At 46.4% G+C, this 26,866-nt stretch overlaps 1 protein-coding gene across 1 annotated transcript in view; it reads right to left on the bottom strand.

Annotated features, from left to right (window-relative positions):
- Adam19 (ADAM metallopeptidase domain 19) overlaps nt 1-26,866 on the bottom strand; it is an 89,165-nt gene that overhangs the window by 33,849 nt on the left and 28,450 nt on the right. Inside the window, exons 4-5 of the mRNA XM_059270391.1 lie at nt 18,661-18,739; nt 9,697-9,773 (exon numbers count right to left, since the gene is read on the bottom strand). Coding sequence (XP_059126374.1) covers nt 9,697-9,773; nt 18,661-18,739 — 156 coding nt within the window. The remainder of the gene's footprint in view (nt 1-9,696; nt 9,774-18,660; nt 18,740-26,866) is intronic.

The raw sequence follows: 26,866 nt of genomic DNA, 5'->3' as shown, positions 1-26,866 counted from the left end.
TATATAAGCTATTAGTGTCTTCCTGTATATTTTATATTTTGTATCACCTCTAGATTATTTATAATACCAAATAAAACATAAATGCTGAGGCTGGAAAGATGGTTCCGCAGTTAAGAGCACTTGTGTGTCTTTTAGAAAAATCTGGGTTTGATCCCAGCACCCATGTCAGACAGCTCACAAATCGCCTATTACTCCAGCTCCAAGGAATCTGATGCTCTCTCTTGGCTTCTAAAGGCCCTACACACACATGGTGCAATACATATACTTAGGCGCACACACACACACATACATTGAATAAATAAATTTTTTAAAATGTAGAAGTTTGTTACATCCATCATATTGTCCAGAGAATAATGACAAGAAAAATACATGTGTTCAAGAGAACTTTTTTTTTTCAAAATTGTTTGATTGATTCAACAGTTGGTTGAATCTACAGAAGTGGAATGCACGAGCCCGGAGAAACAGTATTCACGGTTGGTAGAAAGACAGCCATTCTAGCATCTGGCACCATGGTTGTTGTTGAGGATGGAGACATGAACAAGTCAAGATGCCTGCCCTGCTAAAGAACAGAGTGACCAGGGAGTAGTCACTGTGACTCATGACCTATCATGGCTCTGGCAGACACCCATGGATTAGATGCAGCTGCTTATGGTGCTCTACTAACAAAGCCTCGGGGATGTCTACATTCAGTGAGCACTTCCTGCCCTGGGCTTCACAACGATCAATGGAGGTAGGAAGATGCCCATAGGGCAGCTCCATTATCTCTTCTATTGAGATCTATGATGTGCCAATCTTCCACTGTGATGTGGGAATGAAAAAAGGGCAATGAATGGTCTGCAAACTGTGTATCACATGGTTAGTTACCTCTCAGTAAACTACGTCTAAGGATGGAACTGTGTGTCACATGGTTAGTTATCTCTCAGGAAACTGTCTAGAGATGGAACTGTGTGTCACGTGGTTAGTTATCTCTCAGGAAACTCTCTAGAGATGGAAGGGGCCCATATGCCTCCTGTCATCTTATCTCCTAGGGAACGAGTATTCTGCTACAGTCAGGCCAATTGAGTCATGACTAGTCCCACTTCTGAAGAGGGTTGCTGGCATCATCAACCGTGGTCAAGGGTAAATGTGCTATGTCCTTTGGACCCACTCTCCAAATAGAGAGATAAGCAAGACAGCCAGGCAGGACGTGGGTTCCTGACTCTGGAAGGGTGAGCCCAGGACCGAATCCACAGGACAAGGGCAGCATGTCACCTAGGCTCTCATCCCTTTGAGCACTCCAAACCAAAGGCATCCTCAGCTCAGTGTAAGGGCAATGCCCGCGTTACCGATACCCGTTTACCATGTCCGAGCAAGGGGCTGCGGATTAAAAAATAGAGACAAGAGACAGCGAGTCATTCGCCACGGCTGAATGCCGAATGCCAGCCGAACTGCACCCATTTCAGCTCAGCCTCTGGCACATGAGTGGCAGAGCTTCTCAACATCCACCCACGACTGTCCTCTTAGGATGCATGGATGACTATCCAGGTTTTGTCCTTTAGTAAGGGCCCATGACACTCACGAAAGATATCACAGACTGCGGTGGGTAGTAGACCTTCCCTGACCCCATCCCTTGCTGACCTCATTCCAGTACCAGGAAGCCTATCAACTTCCTGGCTGCCTTCTGGCTGACACAGCAGTGGCCACCTGGCCTATGGTGAGACACCTAAGGCGTTCCCTTAACAGCTAGGGTGGAGGGCAACGAGCAAGGCTCACATCCACTTCCCTAACTCTGCACAGGAAAGGGCAGAGACCAGGGCAATGTGGGCATCCTGTTCCCAAGCTATCTTCTCATCCCAGCTGACCAGGGCCTCTCCCATCATCTCAGCTTCCTCTAAATGGCTACAATGTTGGCCACACAATGAATGAGGCAGACCACAAACCAACTCATGAGCCTGTGTGCACCAATATTACACCCCGTGAGTGGAAAGTTGCCCACAGGAATCTGTGAAAGCCTCAACACAGAGCCACCAGGTGTACAGTTGACTTGCTGTGATATGAACAAGCCCTTGGCCAAACAGGTCAGAGGTCAACAGGAACTTGGCAGCAGGGTAGATAATAACCATCATAGTGGCTATAACTGAGCTTTTCTATGGACCAGGCACCAAGCTGATAAGCATTTTATTTCTCATACCAACTTCTCTGACCCTTACAACTATTTTTCCCATGATACAAATGGAAAAACTTACGTTGAAGATTAACTGACCCACCCAAATTCATACAAGTAGTAAAGAATTAAAACAGGGGTGAACTTCAGCGTTCTGGCTCTACATCCTACAACCTTCACACTGACCTTTTACTGCCATTCAGAAGAGCCCTGGAGAATGGTTCAGAAAGACATGCCCCGTATGCATGTGGCTACAGGTAATGGTGCCAGCGACTCCCCGCTGAAGTGTGAGGCCAGGCAGAATGAAACTAGCCCATCAGTTCTCTGGGAGAGATGACCAGAGGCCTCTGTCCTTCCTCACCCTCAGACACTGTTTGCTGTGAGCTAACTAGCCACGTGCCACACCGAATGCGGATGTCACTTTCTGTTCATTCCATGTCACATTATAAGGCTGGCAACACTTTATCAACGAGGAAACCGAGACTCGGGGAAATTAGAAAGGAAGCTTTCACCTGGGGCCAAGGATTTCACGGACACAGTCTCTGTCCCCTTGGGCTCTGTACATCTGCCTCCACTGGTAAGCTCTCCGCCTGTGCTCAGAGAACCCAGGACCAGAGCTTCCCACCTATCCACTAATCTACAGAAGGTACCCAGGCTATCCCAAGAGACTCAGGATCACCAGGCCCAAGTGTCTGCATTTAGTCCCCCAGGCAATGTTCGGCGACACTCAGGAGCTTCAGTCAGGAGCTCATGCTCTTGCCTGTGTTTCCATGGTGCTTGAGCAATTGTCTCAAGAAGTGGGCAGTCAGTCTGAAAATCTTGAGCTTGGGACAACCACTGAGCTTATCCCTTCCAGCAACAGGATTCAGTGGCCCCTTCCTGTCCCCTCCACCCACTATAGCCCTTGGAGACTCACCCCAGTCCCACGGACCAGCGACCCCCCTGTAGGATTACTTAGAGATGGAAAAGAGGTAGCACAAGCCTAGCACTTTACAGTGTCACCTACATGCCTCCCCCTACACTCACCCATCATTTAACGTGAGAGCCTCGGCTGATTCAATTTGCTAAATGTTAGCTCTGGCAGAGGCAGAGATCAGAAGTGGAGACAAGGAACCCAGGAGGCAGAGGGCCAGGATGCTATTCCTCATCATTAAGAGAATGAGAAAAATAAATCATAAAATAAGATCATATAGAGGAACCCAGGCAGGCCAGTCAGTCAGGAAACACAAAGTTCATGCTTAACCCACAAGTGACTGAAGGCCTCACTCAAATACATCCTTCAAGACGTGAGCGAAGAGTCATTCCAGGGGAAGCTGTCCATTAGACACACAGCTGCCCATCCACCATCCCTACACAGGGAGAGATCCTAAGAGGTAGCAGCCCCATGCTCCTTCTCCCCACCACTCTCCCAACCTGCACCCACACTAATGGGTCACAAGGAACTTCCAAGGCAGCACAGAGAAAAGAAGGGCGCATGGTCCTGAGTTCCTGCTGGGACCGAGGCAGAGCACAAACAGAGAAGACAGGTTCAGGAAAGGGACATCCCGGGTGAGAATCCTGACTCTGCTGTCTCCTGACACAGCCTTCTCCCAGAGCAGCTGTGTTAGTAGTCAAAAGTAACCAGACGGTGCTCACTGACAACCAGGGAACATGCTCCAGAAAGTCAGCAGTCACGGAAGCATGCTGTACAAACGAGATACAAAGCGTTTTGTTGGGGAGCCAGTCAGCATGTCTGCACGGAGCACCTGCCCTGGGGCAGCACTGTTCTAGCCCCTGGGGATACAGCATGAGCCAACCAAAGATCTTGCTGTCAAGGAGATGGGGCTAATCACCCAATGTGAACCCACCAATGACATCAATATCACCGCTCCCATCCTACAGGGCAGAAAACTGAGACTTCAGGAGCGTATCTGCACCAGCTGGGGCCAGTAAAATGACAAGACAGGTAAAGGCTCTAGCTACACAAACCTGGGTTCGATCCTCCTTGGAACCCATGTTAAGCTCAAAGGAGAGAATAGACTTCATAAAGTTATCCTCTGACCTCAACATAAGCACTTCCCCCACAATCATGCACACACACACATACACATATACACACACACACACACACACACACACACACACACACATCCTTATACATATGCAACAATAATGAAGTCATTTATAAAGGACTGCACTAGTTGGCAGGTGTGTGTGCATGTGGGGAGCATATGTCCCAGAGGACAACCTTGGGTATTGTTCCTCTGTTGATGTCCATCTTGGTTTTTTAAGACAAAGTCTCTCAATGGGCTGGTGCTTACCCATTAAGCTAGGCTGGCTGGCCAGCAAGCCCCAAAGACCCTCTTGTCTCTCTGCCCCTCCAACTCTGGGATTACAGGTGTGCATCATCATGCTCAGCTTTCATATAAAGTGGATCCTGGGACCCGAACTCAGATCTTCAGGCTTACATGACAAGTACTTTACCAATCGAGCTATCTCCCCCGCCCTAGTCTCCAGCTTCTAGACCAGGAATGGGCTGACTTTAGAATCTAAACTTGTCACAGTGTAAGGGTCCTGCCATCCATCAGAGGGCTTATTCCACACAGGACCTGACAGGTGGAATTTATTATCAAGCCTGCAGCGGAAAGGCGTAGCTCTCAGAGGAGGACCTCCTCCTGTCCCCCCCTCCCAAGACTCTGCTCCTTCTTCCTGGAGCCAAGGGCTTCCCCAGCTAAAGGGTACTTTTATGATCTAGTCTATTCCGGTTTTAGATGAGAAAAAATCCAAGGGTAGGTGGGGAACTTGCTCCAGAGTCACTGAGTGACTTGATGTAAAGCCTGAGGCCGATTCTAAGCTGCTCACTTTGCAGAGTCATAGTTCTAGAATGAGCACCTTACCAACCCTACTATCCACACCCTTCCCAAGCACTTAGCTATCTATAGGACAGAGTGAGGCCCAGGGGAAGGGCCAGTCTGGCCAAGGAGAAGACAAGGGCAAAAGTAACTGTGGAGAACAGAGGTACAAGGTACGGGGATCACACCACCAGGAAGTGTAGGATCACACCACCAGGAAGTGTAGAGTCACAGCACGAACTCAGGGCCCTAGAACGGCAGATCTAAACTCATTCCAGTCCATGGTGTACACATTTGGACACATTCTCCAGTCCCCGATCTCAGACTGTCTCCCTGGAGGACAGGATGGGAGTCCAGGAGCCAGCCAACCTGTCAAAGTAGAATTGCTGTGAGAGCCCCAGATTTTGGATGAGAGAACCGCTGTGACAGAATGCTCATCCATCAAGCGGATCTGTGAGGATTATTTATTGCTTATTGTTGAGAGACTGTCTCTATAATTCAATTCTCCCAACTTTGGTACATAAGAGTTTAAAGACCCATTAAAGTAATTTGACAGATCAGTGTGCACCTATGACTTAGTACTAAGTTGGAAACACATCACAAAACTGAATGGTATGCATGGGATGATCTCACTTGTATATAATAAACAATATATCTCTCAATGTGTACCCCAACAGTGACCCAAATGAACAATGGATTTGGGTGGAAGGATAGAGAAAGACAGAACTTTCCGTAGTTTTTAGCTTTCACTCCTAATATGGTTTGGATGTTTAACTCTAAAACTGTATTGACTACATAATGACAGTTTTCAGTAATTGTCTTAAAAATTAAAAACAACCAAACAAAAACATCTCACCAGCAATGGATGGGACACACATACAGGTTTAGTCAAGGACATCACAGCCCAGTACTGGCTAAAGTGTTCCACAAATGATCATCAGACCTTACATTTAGTCTGTTGGTTAGATGTGAAGATGTATCTGTGCATGAAGGACATTGTGGTAACATTTACAAGACAGGTTCTTAGTGTAAGGCAGACTAGCGTGTATGGACACCTGACATCCTCAGTGAAATAGTGATCCCAGTTGGGGATGGTATTTGGAGGAGGCCTGGCGGGAGGAAGAAGATCTCTGGGAACAAGTTCTTTGGACTACCGTCTCCTTGACTAAGAATGTTCTGCCTTACTGTGGACTCCAGATCAACAGAGCCAGCAGCGAAGGGCTGAGCCCTCGGCAACCTTGAGCCAAGCAAATCTTCCAAGTAAATCTCTCCTGTTTAAGTTGTTTACTTGAAGCATTTAGCCATGAGTTGACTGACTAACACAAATGGTTTGCTGTGTCTTTGATGAGACCCACAGCCACTGATGATCCCAATTCCCAAGGCAATTGGGGCCCAAACAAAGTTATAAAACATTATATTATATAGCAGGGTTCCTTTTATCAGGAGTATTTCCAAGAGTTCATAAGAAACTGGTAAATTATGGCTGCCTCTGGAAATGAGGTAAAATCTGGGAAAATGGGGTGAGAAAGAGCACTGTGTCTCATTGTACCCCTACATGTTTTTTAACATTTGGATTTATTTCACTGTGGTTGGGTATTGTTTCTTTAATGATAAACTGACCTACAGAGTACTCTGGAGAGACAAGGCCCTAGTAACCATCTAGAGCAGTGGTTCTCAACCTGTGGGTCGCAAACCCTTCGGAGGTGTTGAGTGCTCGAGCCTTCCCCAGGGGTCCCCTATAGATATCCTGCGCATCAGATATTTACATTATGATTCCTAACAGTAACAAAATTACAGTTATGAAGTAGTAACAATGAAAATAATTTTGTGGTTGGGGGTCATCACCACAGGAGGAACTGTGTTAAAGGGTCGCAGCATGAGGAAGGTTGAGAACCGCTGGGCTAGAGGCTCTACTGCCTCCTTTCATTTTCAGCCTGAAGAGCCTGCCTTGCATATATCCTATCCATCTTCTCCAAGCACAGGACTACATTACCGGGAGAGATGAATGGTTGCTATGGAGACTTTCTATGGAAATATCAGGCTTCTGGGGCCCTGGGAAGCTATTTGGGTTTGAACACTGCTGCCAATCCAGTCTCTGCTCCGGGGACCCAGTGTGGCCGTCTTGCAAGTCTCCAGCTCTTAATTCAGCCTGGCCATGACCTCGTTTTTCTTAGCATGTGGCGGGAGGAAAGGGCTGGGAAAGAAAGGCATGTGGGACCCCACCAGATGGAAGCACGCAAAACAGAAACACATGGGCAGCTTGGTGAGCGTCCCCATCAGCCTGACTACAGGAATGATTCACAAGAGGCCAAGCCAAGAGTGTTCCCACTGCTCCAGACCCAGAACAGACAAAAAAAAAAAAAAAAAAAAAAAGAGGCAGAGAGAAGCAGGTCACACCTGCTTTTTCCCTTTCCTCATCCTGGGACTGCCATTGTTTACTTGCTGCTGGCTGCAGGTGGTGGTGGCTGAGCCTATAAACACCACCGAGAAGCCAGTTGGCTTGGCTGGAGGAGGCCACTTGAGTGGAGGATATGAGACCACTGTTAATCACCTCCCAGCCAAAACCGATTTCCTGCCTAATTCCCTCAGGCACCTCGCCACACAAACCTTTCAGGGATGTGAACCAACTCATAAACAGACATGATACCTGCAGTCAGAAGGGGCCTTGGTTATATTTGGGGGCAGGGATAAGCTAGCTAAGTCTTGGAGCAAATCTTATATGCTGGTAAAGTGCTGCAGAGCTAATGGAAACAGTCTCTACCATACATACCTATCATCAGTGCCTCGGTTAAGATGAGAATACAGAAATTAGAAAGCTTGCTATCCACCAGTGTGGGACATGGGCATACATTAATAAATGACAGAAGCAGACACTGAATCCAAAAAGGGAAAGAAACCACCTCCTACGAGCTCACCAGAGCCAACAGTGGAGCTGTATTCTGCCGTTGATAACACTGAGTAGGTACCTTAACATTAGCAGTCTTGTCCCTAGCATATAGTTGGCGACCGCCAACCAAGACTTTTGCTGTTATTCCTAGAGTCAGTCAGTCAACACCCTGAGTTCAAGCACCACACAGTGTTCAAAACCCAGACAGTTTGTGGAGATAAGAGCCCAGAGTTTTCAAATACGTAAGATACAGCAGGGGGCTATAGAGATGGCTCAGCAGTTAGGTGCGCTTGTTGCACTGGCCGAAGACCCAGGTTTGGTTCCCAGCATCCACATGGTGGCTCACAACCATCTGTAGCTCTGCTGCTATGGAACCTGATGTTTCCTCCCTCCAGACATGTGCTGCTCCTGGCTCAAACCCGGGTAGTTTGGTTTAGGGACAGAAAGGTCACCCACCCTTTTTCCAAGCATCATCTGGTTGGAACTCTCCGGTTTATTTTCTGTCTCAGAAGTTATCCTCTCCTTTCTCACCACATCTCTCTCCCCTAACTTCCCACTTCCTGCTACACAACCTGAAAGTCCTTCTAACATGTCGCTTGTTTTCTATCTCTCTTTGCTTTCATTTCTGGGATCTCACTGACCCTGAAGGGACCACCCCCTCATGGTTACCCAACTCCTAGAGAGACATTTTGCTGGCTACAGTGCCTTTCAGTATAGGCCAGGGTCCAGCTACCAACTGTCTTGGTTTCTCACCCTCTGGTACCCACCTACCCAAGGGGATGGGTACCACACAACTTCATGGACCCCATGTCTCAGAGCTTACTGAACTTACTCATACTTTCCACTCCTCACCCTGCGCATGTGAAGGCAATACAGATTCCATCTTAGGGAAGGGCCACCATCTTAGACCACCTGCTGTACTCAGTTCCAGGAAGGACCTCAGGAATGTGTCATGACAACTCGAACAGATACGGGGCAGTATGCTCCTGCAGACATTCTGTCTGTGGTTTATGGCCCTTGAAGATATCTAGATAATCCTGCTGAGCAGCCCAGATAATCCTGCTCAGCAAGTTGTGGTCCACTGCCAAGAAGTACAACCCAATAGATTCAAATATGGTTTCATGCCAAAAGTCTAGACCAATAGTTTCAAAAAATCACCTTGCCCCACATCCCTTCTACCCAATCCCAAATTGCCAAAGCATGTAATTCCCACTTGCGTTTTTTTCCCTATAAAAACTCTCTACCCCTGGGCCCTCTGCCACTGCCGCATTTCCCTCCATCTGCCATGTGGTGGCCCAGGTTCGAACCTGACAATAAAAGGACCCTTATGTGTTCGCATTGGAAACTGGCTCCTTGGTGGTCTCTGGGGGTCTCAAGAAACAGGTACAACATTCATCAAGCTCATCCACTCCTTCCCTGAACTAATCTACATGCCACAGCTTCCTGTCTCTTCACCTCCCTGTGCTTTCCCACACTGCCCCTCATAGATCAGCACCCTCTTTTTACTGTGACTTACTGCCTGCCACTTACATCTGGCAGACAGCTCTTCATTGATGCTAAACTTCCAGTCATGGTTATCTCTGGATTTGTTAGCCTTACCATTCCTAAATAACAGAACTCAGATCTTAGCATATCAAATTAATCATGAAAGGTAAACCCAAACCCAGTGTCTGTGTGGATTATCTGGGACTTCCCTGGCATCTCACAAGCTTGGCCCCTGTCAGAGTATAGACACATGTCCAGTGGCCTCCTGTCCAAGGCCCTTGCTTTGGGTTGGCCCTGCACATCTTCCTGAGGATCGGACCAGTCATCCCCAGCAGCTTCAGGTCTCTTACCTAATTCCCCGGCAGGTGCTGAGCGTGACGCTGGACTCTTCGGCTCCCCTCACAGTCCCGTGGTAAAAGCAATGATCCTGGTAAACAGAAAGCACTCGTGTCAAATGGCACCAAGAAACATGACCATGTTAACATCTCATGAATGACAGGTGATGGGTTAGTTAGTGCCTTACCAAGCCCAACCTTGCAGCATCTTATAACCTGCAAAAAGCTTCCAAGCTACCTATCTACTTGGTTCTTATAGTAATGCAAGAGATAGCTCAGAGCAGATGTCACCAGTCCTACTGAAGAGACAAAGATGTCAAGGATCACAGGAGCAAAAAAGATTTGCCAAAGATACTCCTGCCAGGTTGGAGAACCCAGTGTCAGATCTGACATGTCAGCCTCAGGAAACGGTCTTCCAGAAGAGTCAGTTTCTCATTGATGTTGCCTCTGTCACTCGCTGTCAGGAGTTGAATAGTGTCCTCCTAAGATGCTTATGGCCACCCAGAAGCTCGGAATATGACTTCATTTGTAAATAGGGTTTGGATCATGTCATTAAATTAAGATACGATCAGAATGGACTGGAGTGGGTCATGAACCTAATGCCTCATCTACTTACTGGATAAAAGGACACAAGAGATAGAAGGGGAGGAGCCACCTGAAGACAGAGGCAAGGACTGAGTGATGGAACAGAAGCCAAGGAGCACTAAGGAATCAGAAAAACGAAGGGAGGATGCTGTGGGATGGTCTGTATGTCAAGTGTGTTGCTGATTGGTCAGTAAATAAATCACTGATTGGCCATTGGCTAGGCAGGAAGTATAGGCGGGACAAGGAAAAGAATTCTGGGAAATGGAAGGCGGAGAGAGGGACATTGCGAGCCGCCATCAGGACAAGGAAGATGTAAGGTACCAGTAAGCCATGAGCCATGTGGCAAAGTAAAGATTAATAGAAATGGGCTAAATATAAGAGTAAGAGCTAGACAATAACAGGCCTGAGCTAATGACCAAGCAGTTTAAATAATGTAAGAGTCTGTGTGTTTATTTTATAAGTGGGCTCTGAGACTGGCGGGACTTGATGGTGGGAGCTGGAGAGAAATTCTCCAGCAACAAATGGCGTCCAACGTGGTGGCAAGAGTTTCCACCTAAAAACTTAGAAAAAAGATTCTAAAACGGACCTAAAAACAGCTTCCTAATTGTCTCTCTCAAATGAGCGGCAGCTGCCGGTTTGAGCTACTGGCGGGTTCCTAGCGTGCGCTCTCGACCTGCAGTATGGTGGGAATGAGGCCTCTGCAAGTAGCACATTAAACTGTGTGGTGAATTTAGCCTTTGCTAGTACAAAACAAAAAAAAAGAGGTTTCTGGGCTACACGCTACTTTGGTAAAAGTGTAGACCCACTATTTCTGAGAGTTATGGCTCCCAGAGCTGGCGGAAAGCGGACCGCCGCCATGTTGGGAAGCTGAAGTGGGCGGAACCAGCAGCCACAGCGCCAGTGCCGTTTCAGGCTTAGAAGGCTGCAGTTTAAAGCAATAGGCTCAAGCTAATATAAAAAAAAATAAGCCACATAAAGATGGCTACCACACAGAGAATCTGGATTATGTTCTCTTTGATATTCGTAACTGCAGAAAAACATTTGATTGTAAAAGCTGTTGAGTTATGCCAAAATGTATATTTTAAAGGTACCTTGACTTCAAAATTTGGATATAAGGATATGTTGCTTTGGAAAAGAGTCTCTACTCTTGTTTCCACAGAAAGCCAGAGACTATGGATTTGTTCCAGATTAAGATACATCAGGTTTGACCAGCCAAGACCCCCTGAAAGGTCTCCAATGACACCATGGCCCAGATGACTCAACATCCAGAATGGTTCCAAGGCAACTGGCTCAGACGATACAGCCTCATGGACTACTCCATGATCCTAAAATTTTCTTCGTGTCCTCATAAGATACAGCGCCCCCCTCCAGCAGGAAGTAGTAAGAGAAGCTACGCCCAAATTCCCAAATATACCAAGCTGGCTTTAGAGATGGAATTGGCTCACTCCCCCTCTAAACCCAGACATATTGCTCAAAAAAAAAAAAAAAAAATGGTTAAGAGATTCTTATGTCCCAAATCAGAAGAGCCCTCTGGTGTGGGACAGACAAAAACCAATATTTTTATTTAAAGCAGGTTGATTATAAATACAATCTCTTTCTAAAGAAAAAAAGGGGATAGTTTAGATATGATAGGATGAAAGGGTAGATTAATGAACCTACTTGTAAAGAGTAACAACTTGTTTAAAATGTTTTACATCGCTATAGATTTTAGTTTATTGATACAAGTTTAAACTTAATTTTGTTATACTGTATATATATTTCTATTCTTGTTTGAGGTATTATGTTTATGTAACTCATTTAAAATTATAATGGATAATTAAAAAATAGATTAATAATTAGTCATCTATGATAATTATATTTGTAGCCATGTTAGTTAAGTCTTCTAGGTATACATAGTTATATTTCAGATAGATAGGTAGTCTTCAAACACTTCAAAGATCTACAGAATATGGCATTTAAAATGTTTTAAAAGTTTAGACTTTTTGGACAATGAGACATGTCTGCTCCTGACAGCACCGATTTACTTCAGAGAGGAGGATGGGCATCGAAGACACTCCATATGGAGTTTATCTTCACCTTGACAAAAATAGCCATTTGGGCAAGAAACTGTTCTTGCCTGGACTGCTTGATCAACTGGACATGCAGGACCCATAGAAAGGTGACCACTGAACTTTGCTTGACAAAATGGTCCTTCAGGTTCCTGCTTTGCAGAGAAAACTGCCAGACATTCTACAGGACACAGAGAAAAGTGAATAAGAGACTCTAGGCCTGTGGGCTGAAGACAGATGCCCCAACTTTACAAGAGAACTTTGAATGACTGTCCAGACTGCCAGCTGTCTCTGTCTACCCTACAAGACTCCTAAAAGTTGCTTATATCCTTCTCCATTTCTCAGGTAGTAGTATATCCTTCTGAGGTCTTTGATGTGGTTAAAGACTAGATACTTACAATTTTCCTTAGTTATAATAAAAGATAAGTTAGATATAAAACCTTAAACTTACAAATATAAGATAGATAGGATCTCTTCTTTAATATTGTAACTGTAATTCTTGCTTGATAATTGTTTTGTTATATGTAATTTTACTATGTTAAAGTTAAAACCTTCCTTTTTAAGAAAAGAAAAGGGGAAGTGCTGTGGGATGGTCTGTATGTCAAGTGTGTTGCTGATTGGTCAGTAAATAAATCACTGATTGGCCATTGGCTAGGCAGGAAGTATAGGCGGGACAAGGAAAAGAATTCTGGGAAATGGAAGGCGGAGAGAGGGACATTGCGAGCCGCCATCAGGACAAGGAAGATGTAAGGTACCAGTAAGCCATGAGCCATGTGGCAAAGTAAAGATTAATAGAAATGGGCTAAATATAAGAGTAAGAGCTAGACAATAACAGGCCTGAGCTAATGACCAAGCAGTTTAAATAATGTAAGAGTCTGTGTGTTTATTTTATAAGTGGGCTCTGAGACTGGCGGGACTTGATGGTGGGAGCTGGAGAGAAATTCTCCAGCAGGAGGACTCTTCCCTGGAAGCCTGACAAAGAGCACAGCCCTTTCAACAACTTGGTTTTGGACCATTAGCCTCCAAAATGGAGAGAGAATCCATTTCTCTTATTTTAACCTCCAGGTTCACAGTACTTTGTTAGGGCAGCCTCAAGATACAAACACAGCTCAAGATGTTTCTCTGAACCCCTCCACGCCTGGACCCTCCTTCCTCAGTACCTAGCTCCATGAAGCCTGATGCTGTTCTCTGGTCATGATGCCTCACGGGCATCGGGTCCCCAAACCCAGCTAGAGCTCTCCACCTTTATAAACACCAAGAACTACCATATGCAGGCCCTAGGCAAGGCTTCAGTGATATAGGAAGAAAATGAGCATAAATTCCAGTCCCTGGGGTTTATAGTCTTGTGAAAGCTAGTCATTAATAATTAGGAAGCTTCGATGGTTTGAATGAGAAATGCGCCCCCACCCCCACCCCAGCTCAAGTATTTGAACACGTGGTAATGCTACTTGGGTAGGTAGTACAGCCTTGATGGAGGAAGTACGTCACTGGAGGACAAGATCTGAGATTTCATAGCCCCACACACTTCTCTCTGCTTTGTGTCTGCAGCTGAAGGTGTGATCTCTCAGCCTCCTGCTCTGGCGGCCTGCTGCCATGCCCCTCCCCCCATTATGGACTAACCCTCTGGGACCTTAAACCTAAATAAACTCTTCCTTCTGTAAGTTGCTTCGAGTCGTGGTGTTTTATCCCAGTGACAAAAAGCAGTTGATGCAGAGGCCAAAGACACACAGCTACAGATAAGAGCTTGTGGTACCAGAGGAGTGTTTGCCCACTAGGCTAACCATAGCAACCAGGAAAGAGTCCTTCTGAGAGTGTCCATGTGCCTATGTGCTAGCCAAACTGTCCTGCTCCCCAAAACAGATGGTATAAAAAACACCAGGGACAAAAACACTCTTCCCAAAGAGGCCAGAACAGAAAGAGGTAAAACTGGTAAAGTCAGCTTCTTTCTTTCTTTCTTTCTTTTTTTTTTTTAAGATTTATTTATTTTATATATATGGTGCTATATCCACATATAGAGCTACATGCCAGAAGAGCATATCAGATCCCATTATAGATGGCTGTGAGCCACCATGTGGTTGCTGGGAATTGAACTCAGGACCTCTGGAAAGGCTGCCAATGTTCTCATCCGCTGAGCTATCTCTCCAGCCCCCAGTCAGTTTCTTAAAAGGGCCTCCCCAGCACTCTGACACTAAGCAGCAATCACAAATTCCCAGGCTATCTCTGCATGACAGACGACCCAAGGACCTCATCTTCAGAATACTGTTTGCAGCTGTTTCCTTAGGAGGGGGATCCAGAAGGCAAACCCCTGTGTCTGGGTTCACTTCCCTTCCACCTCTAGTCCTGAATAGAGCCCCATAATTAAACTGAAGCATTTTGGCCCAGCCAAGCCAGCCTTAAATCCAGACTCCCACATGTGCCAGCAGTATAAATGACTTCTCTGGCCTTCCACACCTTTAGCCTCCAACCTCAGAGTGGTCATGAGAGTCCTCTATACAAACGGACTAGCTGAGCTACGCCCTAGCCCAGAGGTAGACAGAAAACATTAATAGACATATTTTCATTCAGTTCTTTCACGAAAGATAAAACATGGCCTCAGGGGACTCAAAAGGCCACGCAAAGGGCTGACCCAAACCCACAACCTTTACCGTTCCTATTCTACATCCTGTTCGTCTGAGCCATACAGCTGTGTCAGGAGGCACAAGCCAAGCCACACTCACCTTGGGCTCCCTGTCTGGATTACAGGTACCCTTTCATCCACTGGCCAGCAGCACCGGTCATCTACCCATTCACACTGACACACAGGCAGGAGGAGAGGCCGCAGCAGCCCCCCCACCTTGGCATCCAAGTGTGCTGAACCTTAACCAAGTCAGATTCTGACCTCTATGTGAGCACAAAGGAGAACCACTGTGATAGGTTTCCGTTTGTCATCCCCCAGCACCTAGGAAGGTAGGTGATGTATGCACAGTCCGACTTCCAGCCAAGGGTCCCACTGCTTTCAAAGGCCAGCCTGTCATGTTGTATCTGTCCCTGGGCCAAGGGAACTGGAGGCAGATGGTCAGCAATCAAGCTCTGGACCTGGTCCTTGGAACTCAATAGGGAGATAGGGAGGTCACAAACCCGAGGTGTAGCGCACTGACAATGAGAAAAAATGGCCAGGTCTCCCTGGGAGAGGGGGCCAGGCCTTCAGGAGAAAAGCAGGGCTCATAGACAGTGGAGTGAGTGAGTGTCAAGCATTCAGAAATGAAGGTGGAACCCTGTTTCAAAATGCCGGTTCCTTCACAAGTATCATGAACTTTAATCCAGAAGTAGCTAATGAAGAATTAGACCTCTTCCACTCTCTGGCCGACGGCTGCAGTGTGGATATCCCCTGTGCGCTCTTCAATGGCATGTTCTACAACTGTCACGTGCTCTATAATTTACAGAGGGCATGAGCACATGTGACCAGGTACCTGTCCCTTACTCTTACTAGCAGCCAGTAGGCTCCTACCACTTGACAACATGGGCTAAATTTGTATTTTAATTCTGAGTGTAGCTTTATGAAACAGATATTATTCCCACGAGTTTAAAGGGGAAAACTGCAGATCGGTTTAAGGGACCTCAGCTTTTAGGCTAAGAGCAGATAGATGTAAAGAGCTTTGGTGACACAGTGAAGTGGAACCCTGGGCCCCAGCAACTTGGCCTTGCACCCAATCTTCTACCATTGCCAACCAAGGCAGACTCGGCACCCGGCTGGGTTCTCTTTCCAAAGTTCTTCTACCCTCTAGCAACCAAGTGGACAAGCTCTCGTCCGGGTCTCGACACTTTTAAGCATAGCCAACTTACAATTTCCACTTCTCAGTCCCCTCAGCTGTAAAATACAGGGTTAGAAATGATATTTATAAAGTCCCATAAAAATCAGTGACTCGTCTTACCCTTCCACAGCACTGAGTCAGTTACCAGCACAACCAATTTTTGAGATTGAAAAAAAACAAAACAAAACAAAACAAAACAAAAAATAACTCAATACAGTCCAAAGGGTTGATTAAGGCCATAGAGCTAGTGAAAGCCAAGACCGCAGCTCTGGATTCAGATCCCAAACCCTGTAAGTCTTGCTGTTGGAACACATCCCCAGACCTGTTCCCCAGTAACCTGACCTAGATTAGGGCTATAACCTACAGGGCTGGCTAATGAATCTTGATAAGATTCCCAGAATGCCTGTTAAGTTTGAAGGCAGAGTACAGTCCTCAGCATTTAGGCCAAGAGCAGCTATGGTTTATTCCACTCCGCTTTCTCCTTGATTTCTTAGTTTCCGAATGAGGTTGACTGGGAGCCCCCTGGGCCTGGGTGGGGACTTTGCAAGAATCTAAGAGTAGTGGATGGAAGAAAACAATGATCTTGGCCCATGGTTCTGCAAGGATGTGCTTTAGCCAGCAAGGCCTTCAGGAAGGAGGGGGATTCAGGGGACCAGGGGACATCCTCTCCTACTGCTCTTCTCTGAAAGACCCTTAACACATCTCTGCTTGGTGCACAGCCTAGAGAGCACAAAGAGCAAGTCAGATCAGCCATGAAGTCATTGCATTCCGCAGCATCTGGGGCTGAGGGGCCACCCCAGGGGGCTTTCACAGCAGGAAGCATGAGCTCATAGTAAACTTGTGCACTGAGACCCATTCTTGAGTTGTGGGTATGGAAATGGGAGGGGCTGAACTCAGACAAGGGTGTTTTTGCGAAATGGTCGTGGCTATGGGCTTTCTCCACATGGCACTTACCCAACCCTTTGCCTGTCCCTATTCCTGGAAGCAGAGAACAGAAGTCTGAAGAAGGGAAACGTTTGGACCAAGGGGCTTTGAGGAGCTGTGGGTCACAACGGGACAGTTTCCCTGATACAGCCCAGTCTGCCCACTGCTGTCATTGGCTACACTTCCAACTTCTTTCCCACCTGAGAAACCCTTGGGAAGAAGTCCCACTGACCTGCACATCCAGCAACCCAACAGAGCATCCCCCTCCAGCTATCCAGCTACTCTACCGTAGGCCTCTTAGAGGAGTCCAAACTCAAGGAAAAGTCCTTTCTCCATTCCAGGGAGTCTGATAAACTAAGCTAACCTGCTAGTAACTGACAGTAACTATCTTGTCGGACATCTGCACAGCAGCAGAGATATTTGAGGAACATGTTACATGGGAATCTATTTCCATAGATACTGTTAGAGGAATCCTGAGCAGAGGAACCTCTCCTGTTCTCCTCCATGTCAGACATCAGATCTCTTGCCTCAGAAGCCTCAAACACAAAAGGTCCATGTAGTTCATGCTCTTCCCCTTACCATCACATCTCATGAGCCCAGGTTCAGAAGCCTCGTCTGGTCCAGGGCTTCCCCACTGAGGCACTACTGGTTGGACTATGGCTGGATAAATCTATTATGAGGCTCTGCTCTATGTCCAATGGGGTGCTTCCAGATTCTCAGTCCTCTGTCCATGAGATGCTAACAACATCCAGCAATCAGCAAGCATTTGTAAGTGTACAATGCCAGGGGAAAAAGAATCACTCCTCCTTGAGATCCACTGCTCTGGGCCTATGAATTCTAACAGAAATCACCACGGAGAGCCAACAAATCATACATCAGGTAGAATTTACTATCTTAAATACCTACCAGTAGGGTACAGTGAAATAAATAAAGATGTAAAACCATTTTCAAAATGATGACTCTTTGATGATGTGCAAAACTTTCCTACTAAAAACAACTCTGAAGGGCAAATGTGCAGTATTAAAACAACAGCAAAATTTTAAAAGGCTCAGTAGAGCAGGGTATGGTGGTGCATGCCTTTAATCCTAGCACTAAGGAGGCAGAGGGAAGAGGAGATCTATGAGTTTGAAGACAGACTGGTCTAAATAGACCCCATCTCAAAAAAAAAACTTGATGGTTTACGACTGCATTAAAATGGTATGATGTTAATATAAATTTGTGTGCACGGTGATGAAAACTCCACAGACTTCAAACTTTTTTTTTTAAAGATTAATCAGAATCTAATTGGGAGAGATGACAGGACAATGAGTAAATTATTCCTTTTAAAGACCCTTAATATATGGTTAGTTAACATAGGACTAATGATATGCGTACTTCGTAATGATTTACATGGATTTTAATCAAGGCAATTACCCTCAAACATTCCATCTGTTTGCGTCATCATTTTTTTGCCAACCAAGGACAGGGAACAGCTAGGAGACAATAGACTTAGCTTCTGTTTGTGCCCTAGGTCTTCAGTCAGAGGAAACAAGCCCTTCAGAAAATAGGTCACCTCCATCACTCATTTCCCCCACCCTGAAGAGCAGCACCCAGTCCAGAGCTGATGACGGACATGTGTCTGCCTGGCTCACCTCAGACTTCAGCGGGGTGGTTTGAGGGTTGCCACTTGCCGTGTAGCAGGTTTCTGTGTAGGCTGGAGCAAAAAGGTGCCTGAAAGAAATAAGAGTAGACATTTGCATCTTTATAGCTAGATTCTGTCTTCCTGGGGATGGGGCCAGTGACTTTAACTGAACCAGGAAAGGCTGCTCCAGCTAGAAGAAACTGGGTGGCCGCTAAGGAACCAAGGAACGAAAAGAAAACCAGAAGGAAATGTGTCATTGATTTTACATTCAGAGATCATCACTCCAGTCAGATGGAGTAGACAGTACTAAGCCTGTACTCTCTTGATTTGTTTTTCTGGGTCCTGAGAAGATGTACATGCAAACACATCCACAATATCCCAGGGTCAGGGGACCCTACTGTGAGTGTCAACTGATCCTTCCAATATTGTATATGCTAACTTTTAGCATGGGTGTCTCACTTTTTCTTTATGAGATACTGTTTTCTCTCTTGCCACAGACCCTTTGAAGCTGAAGTTAAGGACCTATCACCAAAGAAGATACAGAACAGGGTTCCTAGAATTTCTCTCAAAGTCATATGAAAAATAAGAGAACCGGCCAGGTGGTGGTGGCACACACCTTTAATCCCAGCACTCAGGAGGCAGAGCCAGGTGGATCTCTGTGAGTTCGAGGCCAGCCTGGGCTACCAAGTGAATTCCAGGAAAAGGCACAAAGCTACACAGAGAAATCCTTGTTGAAAAACCAAAAAAAAAAAAAAAGAAAGAAAAATAAGAGAACCAAACAGATGTTTCAACTAACAACAGAACTGATACCCAGAAATTCAAGGACAGGGAGGAGAGTGATTTCTGATTTCTAATGGGACAAGATATCAGAAATTCAAGTGTGGTAAAAAGAAATGCATATTTATATATAAATGTGGAAAATCTAAAAAGTCACAAGGCATTTCAGAAACATATGTATTCTCAAGTCCATTTGAGTAAAAAACTAAATGTACCCCAAATGCATGTACTGAAAACAGCTGGCAGGACCCAGAGTCCTTTGTCAATGGTGATTATCTCGGGAGAAAGCAGATGTTCACAAGGCAAGTTACATATTGCTGCAATTAAAAAAAATACTTATCAAATATTTTGAAAACAGGAAACCTAATTCAAAAGTCCGTTCAGAAGAAAACACAGGCTGAGGCCAGAAAGAACAGCCAATGGACTCCAAAGGGACACTAGGTTTTGGACGAGGTGACACTCCCCAGAGGAAAGGATATGGCTCCAAAGTCGAGGCTGGGCTCTTCCCACCCCAGGATGCAGTCAGAAGGCAGATGAGTCAAGAATTAGCATTCAGTCTTGAGGAGAAGCAGAGGAACCCAAGAGGGATGTGTAAAACCAGAAAAACACGGACTCCAGCTGGCCCCGAGGAATCTCAAGCCCATGTTCCGTGTAGCATCCAGACAGTCAGAGAGGAGTCATTCGTGGGTCAGAAGGAATTCAACAGTAAGTCTCACAAGGACAGAGGCTCCACACTTAAGCCTGCTTGTGTCTTCCAGTACTTACAAGTTAACTACACGGAAGATACAGCTAACTGGTCTAAGTTACTGGGTAGTTCAGCACACCAACGGCTTGGGGCATGGCCTGGGATCTGAAAGACAGGCCTTGATTCCAGCTCTGGCCATGGCTGTCTCTACAGCCACTCACTGGTCACCTCCCCTCTCTTCGGTTTCCTCTTCCCATGAACAAGGGCAATACACCCACCACATCAAACCACATGATGATACAGATAGCAAGCTGAACACCAAGCACAGTAGAGTGGAACTGGGTAGAAATGAATGATTACCATCATGACATTTATTTTATTCTAACTTTTGGAAACAGAGTCTCATGTGGCCCAAGCTGGCCATGAAGTCATTATGTAGCCTAAGATGAGCCCTGAACTCATGATCCTCCTGTCACCACCTCCCCAATGCTGGGATTACAGGTACAAATGAGTGACAATATGCCCCGTTTTCTAGGTGCTAAGGATTGAGCCCAGGGCTTCATGAGTGCCAGGCAAGTATTCTCAGCCATTGAGCCACATTCCCTAGTTCCTCACTATTGCTTTTAATGAGGGTTATCGTGGAAGAACCCAAAAAAAATGAATGGATTCTCCTGTGTCTCTCCTCAGCTATTAATCCACTCCATACATCACTGAAGAGAGAAGATGAAAAGCAATTAGCTCATTCCTATGGTCCATTTCCTGGGTTGTTTTCACAGACTGCATAATGGATGGCTGGTCAGGAGTTCAGAGTTTAATGGCGCATCCTGGGTGCCAGGGAAGAGATGTAAATTTTCCCACAGGAAATGCACTTAAGGTAAATATGCTCTAAGCTTATTCCATGTCTTAACGGGGCGTGGGGGGAGGGATCACTTATCTGGTGACATTAATGAGCCAAAAGGGGTGAGGGTGGGGATGAGCCAAAGAGAGTGATCCAAAGTGAGCCTTTGTGGTATGCACACTCACAGGCTCACAGCCACACTCGTTCAGGAGATGGCTTTTCTGCAGCTTACTGGGGGTTTGTCTTCATCAGCATGGGACTCTCAGACCCTCAGCATTTAAAGTTTGTTAGAAAATCAAGTAGGCCGGGTGGTTGGTGGCACACACCTTTAATCTCAGCACTTGGGAGGCAGAGGCAGGTGGATCTCTGTGAGTTCGAGGCCAGCCTGGTCTACAAAGTGAGTTTTAGGACAGACAGAGCTGAGAAACTCTATCTCAAAAAAACAAAAAAAACAAAACAAAACAAAACAAAAATGTTATCTTTAAAAGCTCCGACTAGCTCCAAAAGCAGGCAATACACATTTATCCTGGATAAGTGGATGAGTGAATTAATGAATTGATGAATGAATGACCCTCCTACTTAGTATAAGAACCTACCAGATAGCCATTCAACAAGAGAAGCTTCCAGAGATTGGGAGCTCCTGCCACTACCCGTTCCAGTTCTGACCTCATGTCCTCCCGTAAGATTCTCACCCTGAATTTAAAATCACTTCTCTGTCTCCAGCACCCACTGGCTTCATCCTGTCCATAGAATCCAGATCTGTAGGATACAGCCTGCTCCCTTGGCCACCTAACCACCATTTCTAAACAAGGTCTACTTAAAAAATACAAGTTAGGAGCTGGGGAGAGGGCTCAGGAGATAACAGGCTCCCTGCATAATCAGGCGAGGACCTGATTCCCATCAATGAAGGAAAAACAACCCAGCATAGTAGCACATGTCCATTAAACCCAGTGCTGAGAAGGCAGAGACAGGAGGATTCCCAGAACTTGCAGCCCAGCCAGTCTTACAGAAATCAGGACAGTGAGAGGTCCTGTCTCAAAATATAAGGTGGAAAGCAATAGAGAAAAACCCCTGACCTCTGGCCACCACATGAACAGGTACCCAAGCATACACCACATGCAAAATGCAAAGTATGGGGCCACACCCCAGACCTACCAAATCAAAAAGAAACTGAGGCTGGAGTTCAGCCTTCTGTCTCAACAAACACTCCCTCCAGGTAATCCCGATACAAAAACGAGCCTAGAACCAACACTCTAAACCGCAAGTTTCTGAGCAAACTTCAGAAATGTGTATACATGTCTGCCTGTCCGAGTCCCCTCTCCTTCCTGCCTCCACCACATCCTGGATCGATGCAAACCCATGAGTTTACTACCCCTCCCCAGTTAACTGCTAAGTTGGGCTGTTTCTGCACCTTCATAGCACACCTGAGAGGTAGGAATTCCTACCGCTCCCACTGTGTAGACATGGGGTCAGGAAACTGTAAGTGACCACCACATGGTTGGAGCTAGATTTCAACCCCACATCTGTGAGGCAGACTCTTTAAGCGGTTTGTTGCTCTGAGTCTCTGAGATGAAAACATAAAAACAAACCCATTGCCTAGAACTTGTATACCAAAAGTGATGATGGTAGTGGCCCTGAGGTTGGTAATATAGCGTGTCATGATCAAGGCAACTATGCCCGCTTGGATATGAGTGTCTGCAGAGAAGAGCCATGGGATAAGCTAAGCACAGGGCAGGAGCAAGATGGCAGATGAGCAAGAACGTCTGAGCTAGTTCTATCCAAATGCCCCTTTCCCTACATGGGCTACGGGTGCGGGCCAGGAAGGTCCCTCCTTCTAGAAGCAAAGGGGTCATGTTTCATCATCAGCTGTACAATTTTACCACTGGGGGCAAAGCATTGTTTCCAAAGACTCTCTGCTGGCCCCAAGCAAAGGCTGAATATGCCCATGTGCCCAGGCAGGGGGACCCTGGCACTGTGCTCAGGACAAAAGGTGCTGTCATCTTCCCAGAGAGGAGACCGCATACATGGAGGCTGAGTGGCCAGCTGTCCCTTCTCCAACTACATCTTTCTCTCATCTCTCTGATAGGGGGCTGGCTCAACATGGTGGCAGGAAACTGTCTCTTAGCGCTGGCATGTGGTAGGGTTTTCAGGAAACGACTTGTGGGTTATGGAGAGCCAGGATGAGGGGGAGACTGTCCAAGTTTCCCATCCTCCACCCTCCACCCTCCACCACTGGCTTTGAGAGAAAAACCATTTCTGCTGTCTTCTCTTGCCTCCAAGTCTGGTCCATTCTGCACTAAGGAGCCCATGGGCCAGCAGAGAGTAGCAGAAGGGTCTCTGCCGTGTCTCAGTCATCATGGTGGTGACAGCAGACGACACGCAAGCCCTAAATAGGGAGGCCAAACCCTAGTCACTCAACCCCAAAGTCCCCAAACAAAACCTCCATCTTGGGGCTGGAGAGATGGCTCCATGCTTCAAATCACTTGCTGCTCTTCAGAAAACCCACGTTAGGCTCTTAGCCCCCACATGGTGGCTCACAACCATTACTCCAGTTCCAGGGGATCAGACACCCTGTTCTGGCTTCTGCAGGTACCAGGCATGCTGATTGTGAACATATAATACATGCAGGCAAATACTCATTCACATAAAGAAAAATAATAAAGCTTTTTTAAAAATGTGAGGTCCACAGAGAATCCATAAAAAAACGTTAAAAACACCCTGAGTCTCCTTAAGCCAACCTAAGAAATTATGCTGCACCCTCCTCACCACCCCCAGGCACTCTCCTGGGAAGAACAGAATCCACCATGGCAACCTGAAATGGCTAGGGCAGCCAAGTCCCAATGCATGCAGCCTGAAACAGCTCTGATGAACATTCCTAAGGCTTGCAGCCTTCAAAGGCCCACCAGCACTCTTGCAGAACTTTTTAGCGACAGAAGTTTCAGGTGGTTCTCCCAGCTAAAACCTCCTCTCAGGAGCAAAGAGCACACAGGCTGAGATGAATCTACACAGCCTCTTCCTGGTGCCCAACCCACCCTCCTCCAGCATCAGATAAGCAAACTGGTACAAAGTGAGAACGATTTCCGTGCCACCTTGAAAAACAACCTCTTCCCATATGCTTAGCATGAACAAATGTTTCCCTGCTCCTTCCCAGGCTATTTTTACTGCTGCCCTTCCCCTTGGTCTATCTAGTCCTTCTGAGGGGATCCAAGTGTCTGGACACATGGAGTCGCAGATTTGTTTCCCCCTATTACGTGACCTGGGGTAGGGGGTGGTCCTCACCCTGTCCAAGTTAGTCACATGGCTGCCTTTTGGGTTTTTCCCCTCACACTATTAAGGTCACAGACTCTGGTCCAATCACTCTACAACACCTGGAAAGGCTGTGAAAAAGACAATGTGAAGCCCCAGAACCCATCCGGCTCCATTGAGAATTCTATTCTCTAAGGGACTAGTAAGAAATCTGCGTCTTTAATGGTTTTTCCAGGTGATGGATTTTTATGCTCTGGGAACTATCTTGCTCTGTTAGGTTCGTTTTAACTTTTTTATGTTCCCTTCCTAGTCTTCTATTCATCTCCCCACAAAATCTAAAAACAAGCTGGCAGTGGTGGTACACACCTCTAATCCCAGTACTCGGGAGGCAGAAGCAGGTGAATATCTGAGAGAGAGTTCCAGGACTGTCAGGGCTACACAGAGAAACCCTAAAAAAACGACCTAGAAATAGGTACTGTTTTATGTGTGGGTTTAAAAAAAGAAAATCTAGCCGGGCGGTGGTGGCGCACGCCTTTAATCCCAGCACTCGGGAGGCAGAGCCAGGCGGATCTCTGTGAGTTCGAGGCCAGCCTGGGCTACCAAGTGAGTTCCAGGAAAGGCGCAAAGCTACACAGAGAAACCCTGTCTCGAAAAACCAAAAAAATAAATAAATAAAAAAGAAAATCTAACAATGATCCCAACCCACCAGAGAGGGAACCAGGGGTGTCCCTGCTTCTGACACTACAGTGGGACATTGTCTACAAATGTGTCCAACTGTATTCCTGGGTGAGGCCTGAAGGCTGCTGATGGCACCCACCTCAGCCACACCCAGAATGCTTTGGCTTGAGTGCCAACTGCATTGGACTGTCTTTCCAAGACATGAAACAAGGCAAGGATGATTCTGGTTCCTTTTAACCTCACACAAGGACTCTGAGGGAGGGGACAAACTGTCAAGACTCAGACTCTAGGAGGTCCAGCTAAGTTTCTCTAGCCCCATCAAAGGCCCTGGCCTCAGCCACTCCTCACAGTGAATTATGTAGCTCTCACACAACCCTGTAGACTTAGATATTCACATGTAAAGGCTTAGTAAGGGACTAGAGAATTGCAAATATTTCCACTCAATAGAAAAGATAACCCTAAAGGCCATTGTTTCGTGGCCCCTAGGGTTTAACCAGTTTTGTGTCTAATTTAACAACTGCAACTCAGCAATCCTTTTGTGCTGCACATTCAGTATCTCTAATCCACACTGTTTGGGACTGAAGTGTTCCAGGGAGCAGGTATATTGATCACAAATCTGGGGTGAAAGCCCGGGCTTCACAGATGTTGGGCAAGCACTCTACCATCAAGCTATAGCCACAGCTTCCCGGATTTCCATTAAATGGAAATGGTGATACCCAGGACTCCCTGGCACTGGACATATTCCTGAAAAGCAGGAAGTGCCGTTCTAATGAAATAGCCTCTCCTAGTTCACATTTTGGATGGACAAAATAAAAAATTTGTTAGTTATTGTTGTTGTTGTTGTTGTTTGTTTTATTTTGGTTCTCCAGAAGGGTAAAACTAAGGAGGAAAAGACAGCTAGAGCGCTTTCAGAAGCAAGTTTTCCAAACCAGCACTCTGCTTGGTCTTCCTCTGACTCTTAAGGAATGGAAACAGATTTGTAAAGGGCTCAGCCCCACTGCCAAATAAGGCACTGATAAGTCCAGGGGCTCACAAGCACAGGCATTCCTTTGTGAGGGAGCAGAAGGGCCCTGGAAGGCTGCTCCCACAGTGAAGAGCTGAGCCCTCCTCCCACCCAAGGACTCCTTTGGGTGAGCATCCCTGTTGGCTAGGGCACCAGCTTCCAAAGCAACCCTGGAAGCAAGATGGTGCCACTCACCAGCCCAGCTCTCAAAAGCCCCAAATTGTGGGTATGTTGTCTTTAGCTTCCTATTAAGGACATCTCTAAACAAGGCACTAAAGCAACACTCCCCTTCACCAGCAGCTTCCCATTGTACCTTTTGGTCACTGAAGACGTCACACCCCCCTGAATAGCTCCTGGTCCTGTGTGTTGTTTTTTATGTTGTGCTCAACTGATGTCTGGGTGAGCACTATTTATCCTTCGGCCAGCGGGATCTTTTTTTAATCCTCTCCGTGTCTCTCTCTTGGCTGTGGCTAGGAGGATGACTATCCATTGTTTGAACAGGGCTGCTGCTATCTCAGGATCAGGCAAGCTTAGCTGACAGCAGACCTGAGGGGCCCAGGAAATAGCTCACTGATAAGACACCCTACATAGCCCATCCTGGACGTTTATTGGAAATGATTGGTTAAGAACGGTTCGGAGAAATTAAATGTCCTCAGAAATACAAAATTTTTTAAGAGCGAGAACTATTCCCTGATAGCAACCTGTATGGTAACCAGTATTTGGTAAATAATCACAGTAGTTGTTCATTAGATTAGCTGAAACCACAGAGGCCTGGAGGGGAGTACCAGGGTGTGAGGGAGGTGGACGGGGGGAGGGTGTTTGCAAATGGGGGAGAGGGAAGTAGATGGCCATACTATGAAGACAGGCTTTAAGAATGAGCCCCAGGGAAATGGAGGAAAGCAGTCTCCATGAGATCATCAGACCTTTGAAGACCTGTGGAAGAGGGGACCAGGTGTATCTGACCCTGAAAAAAAAAAACAAAGTGGATA

The sequence above is a fragment of the Peromyscus eremicus genome, chromosome 8a, assembly GCF_949786415.1.
Source record: "Peromyscus eremicus chromosome 8a, PerEre_H2_v1, whole genome shotgun sequence".
Taxonomy (NCBI): Eukaryota; Metazoa; Chordata; class Mammalia; order Rodentia; family Cricetidae; genus Peromyscus; species Peromyscus eremicus.
This window is presented reverse-complemented; position numbering and strand designations above follow the sequence as displayed.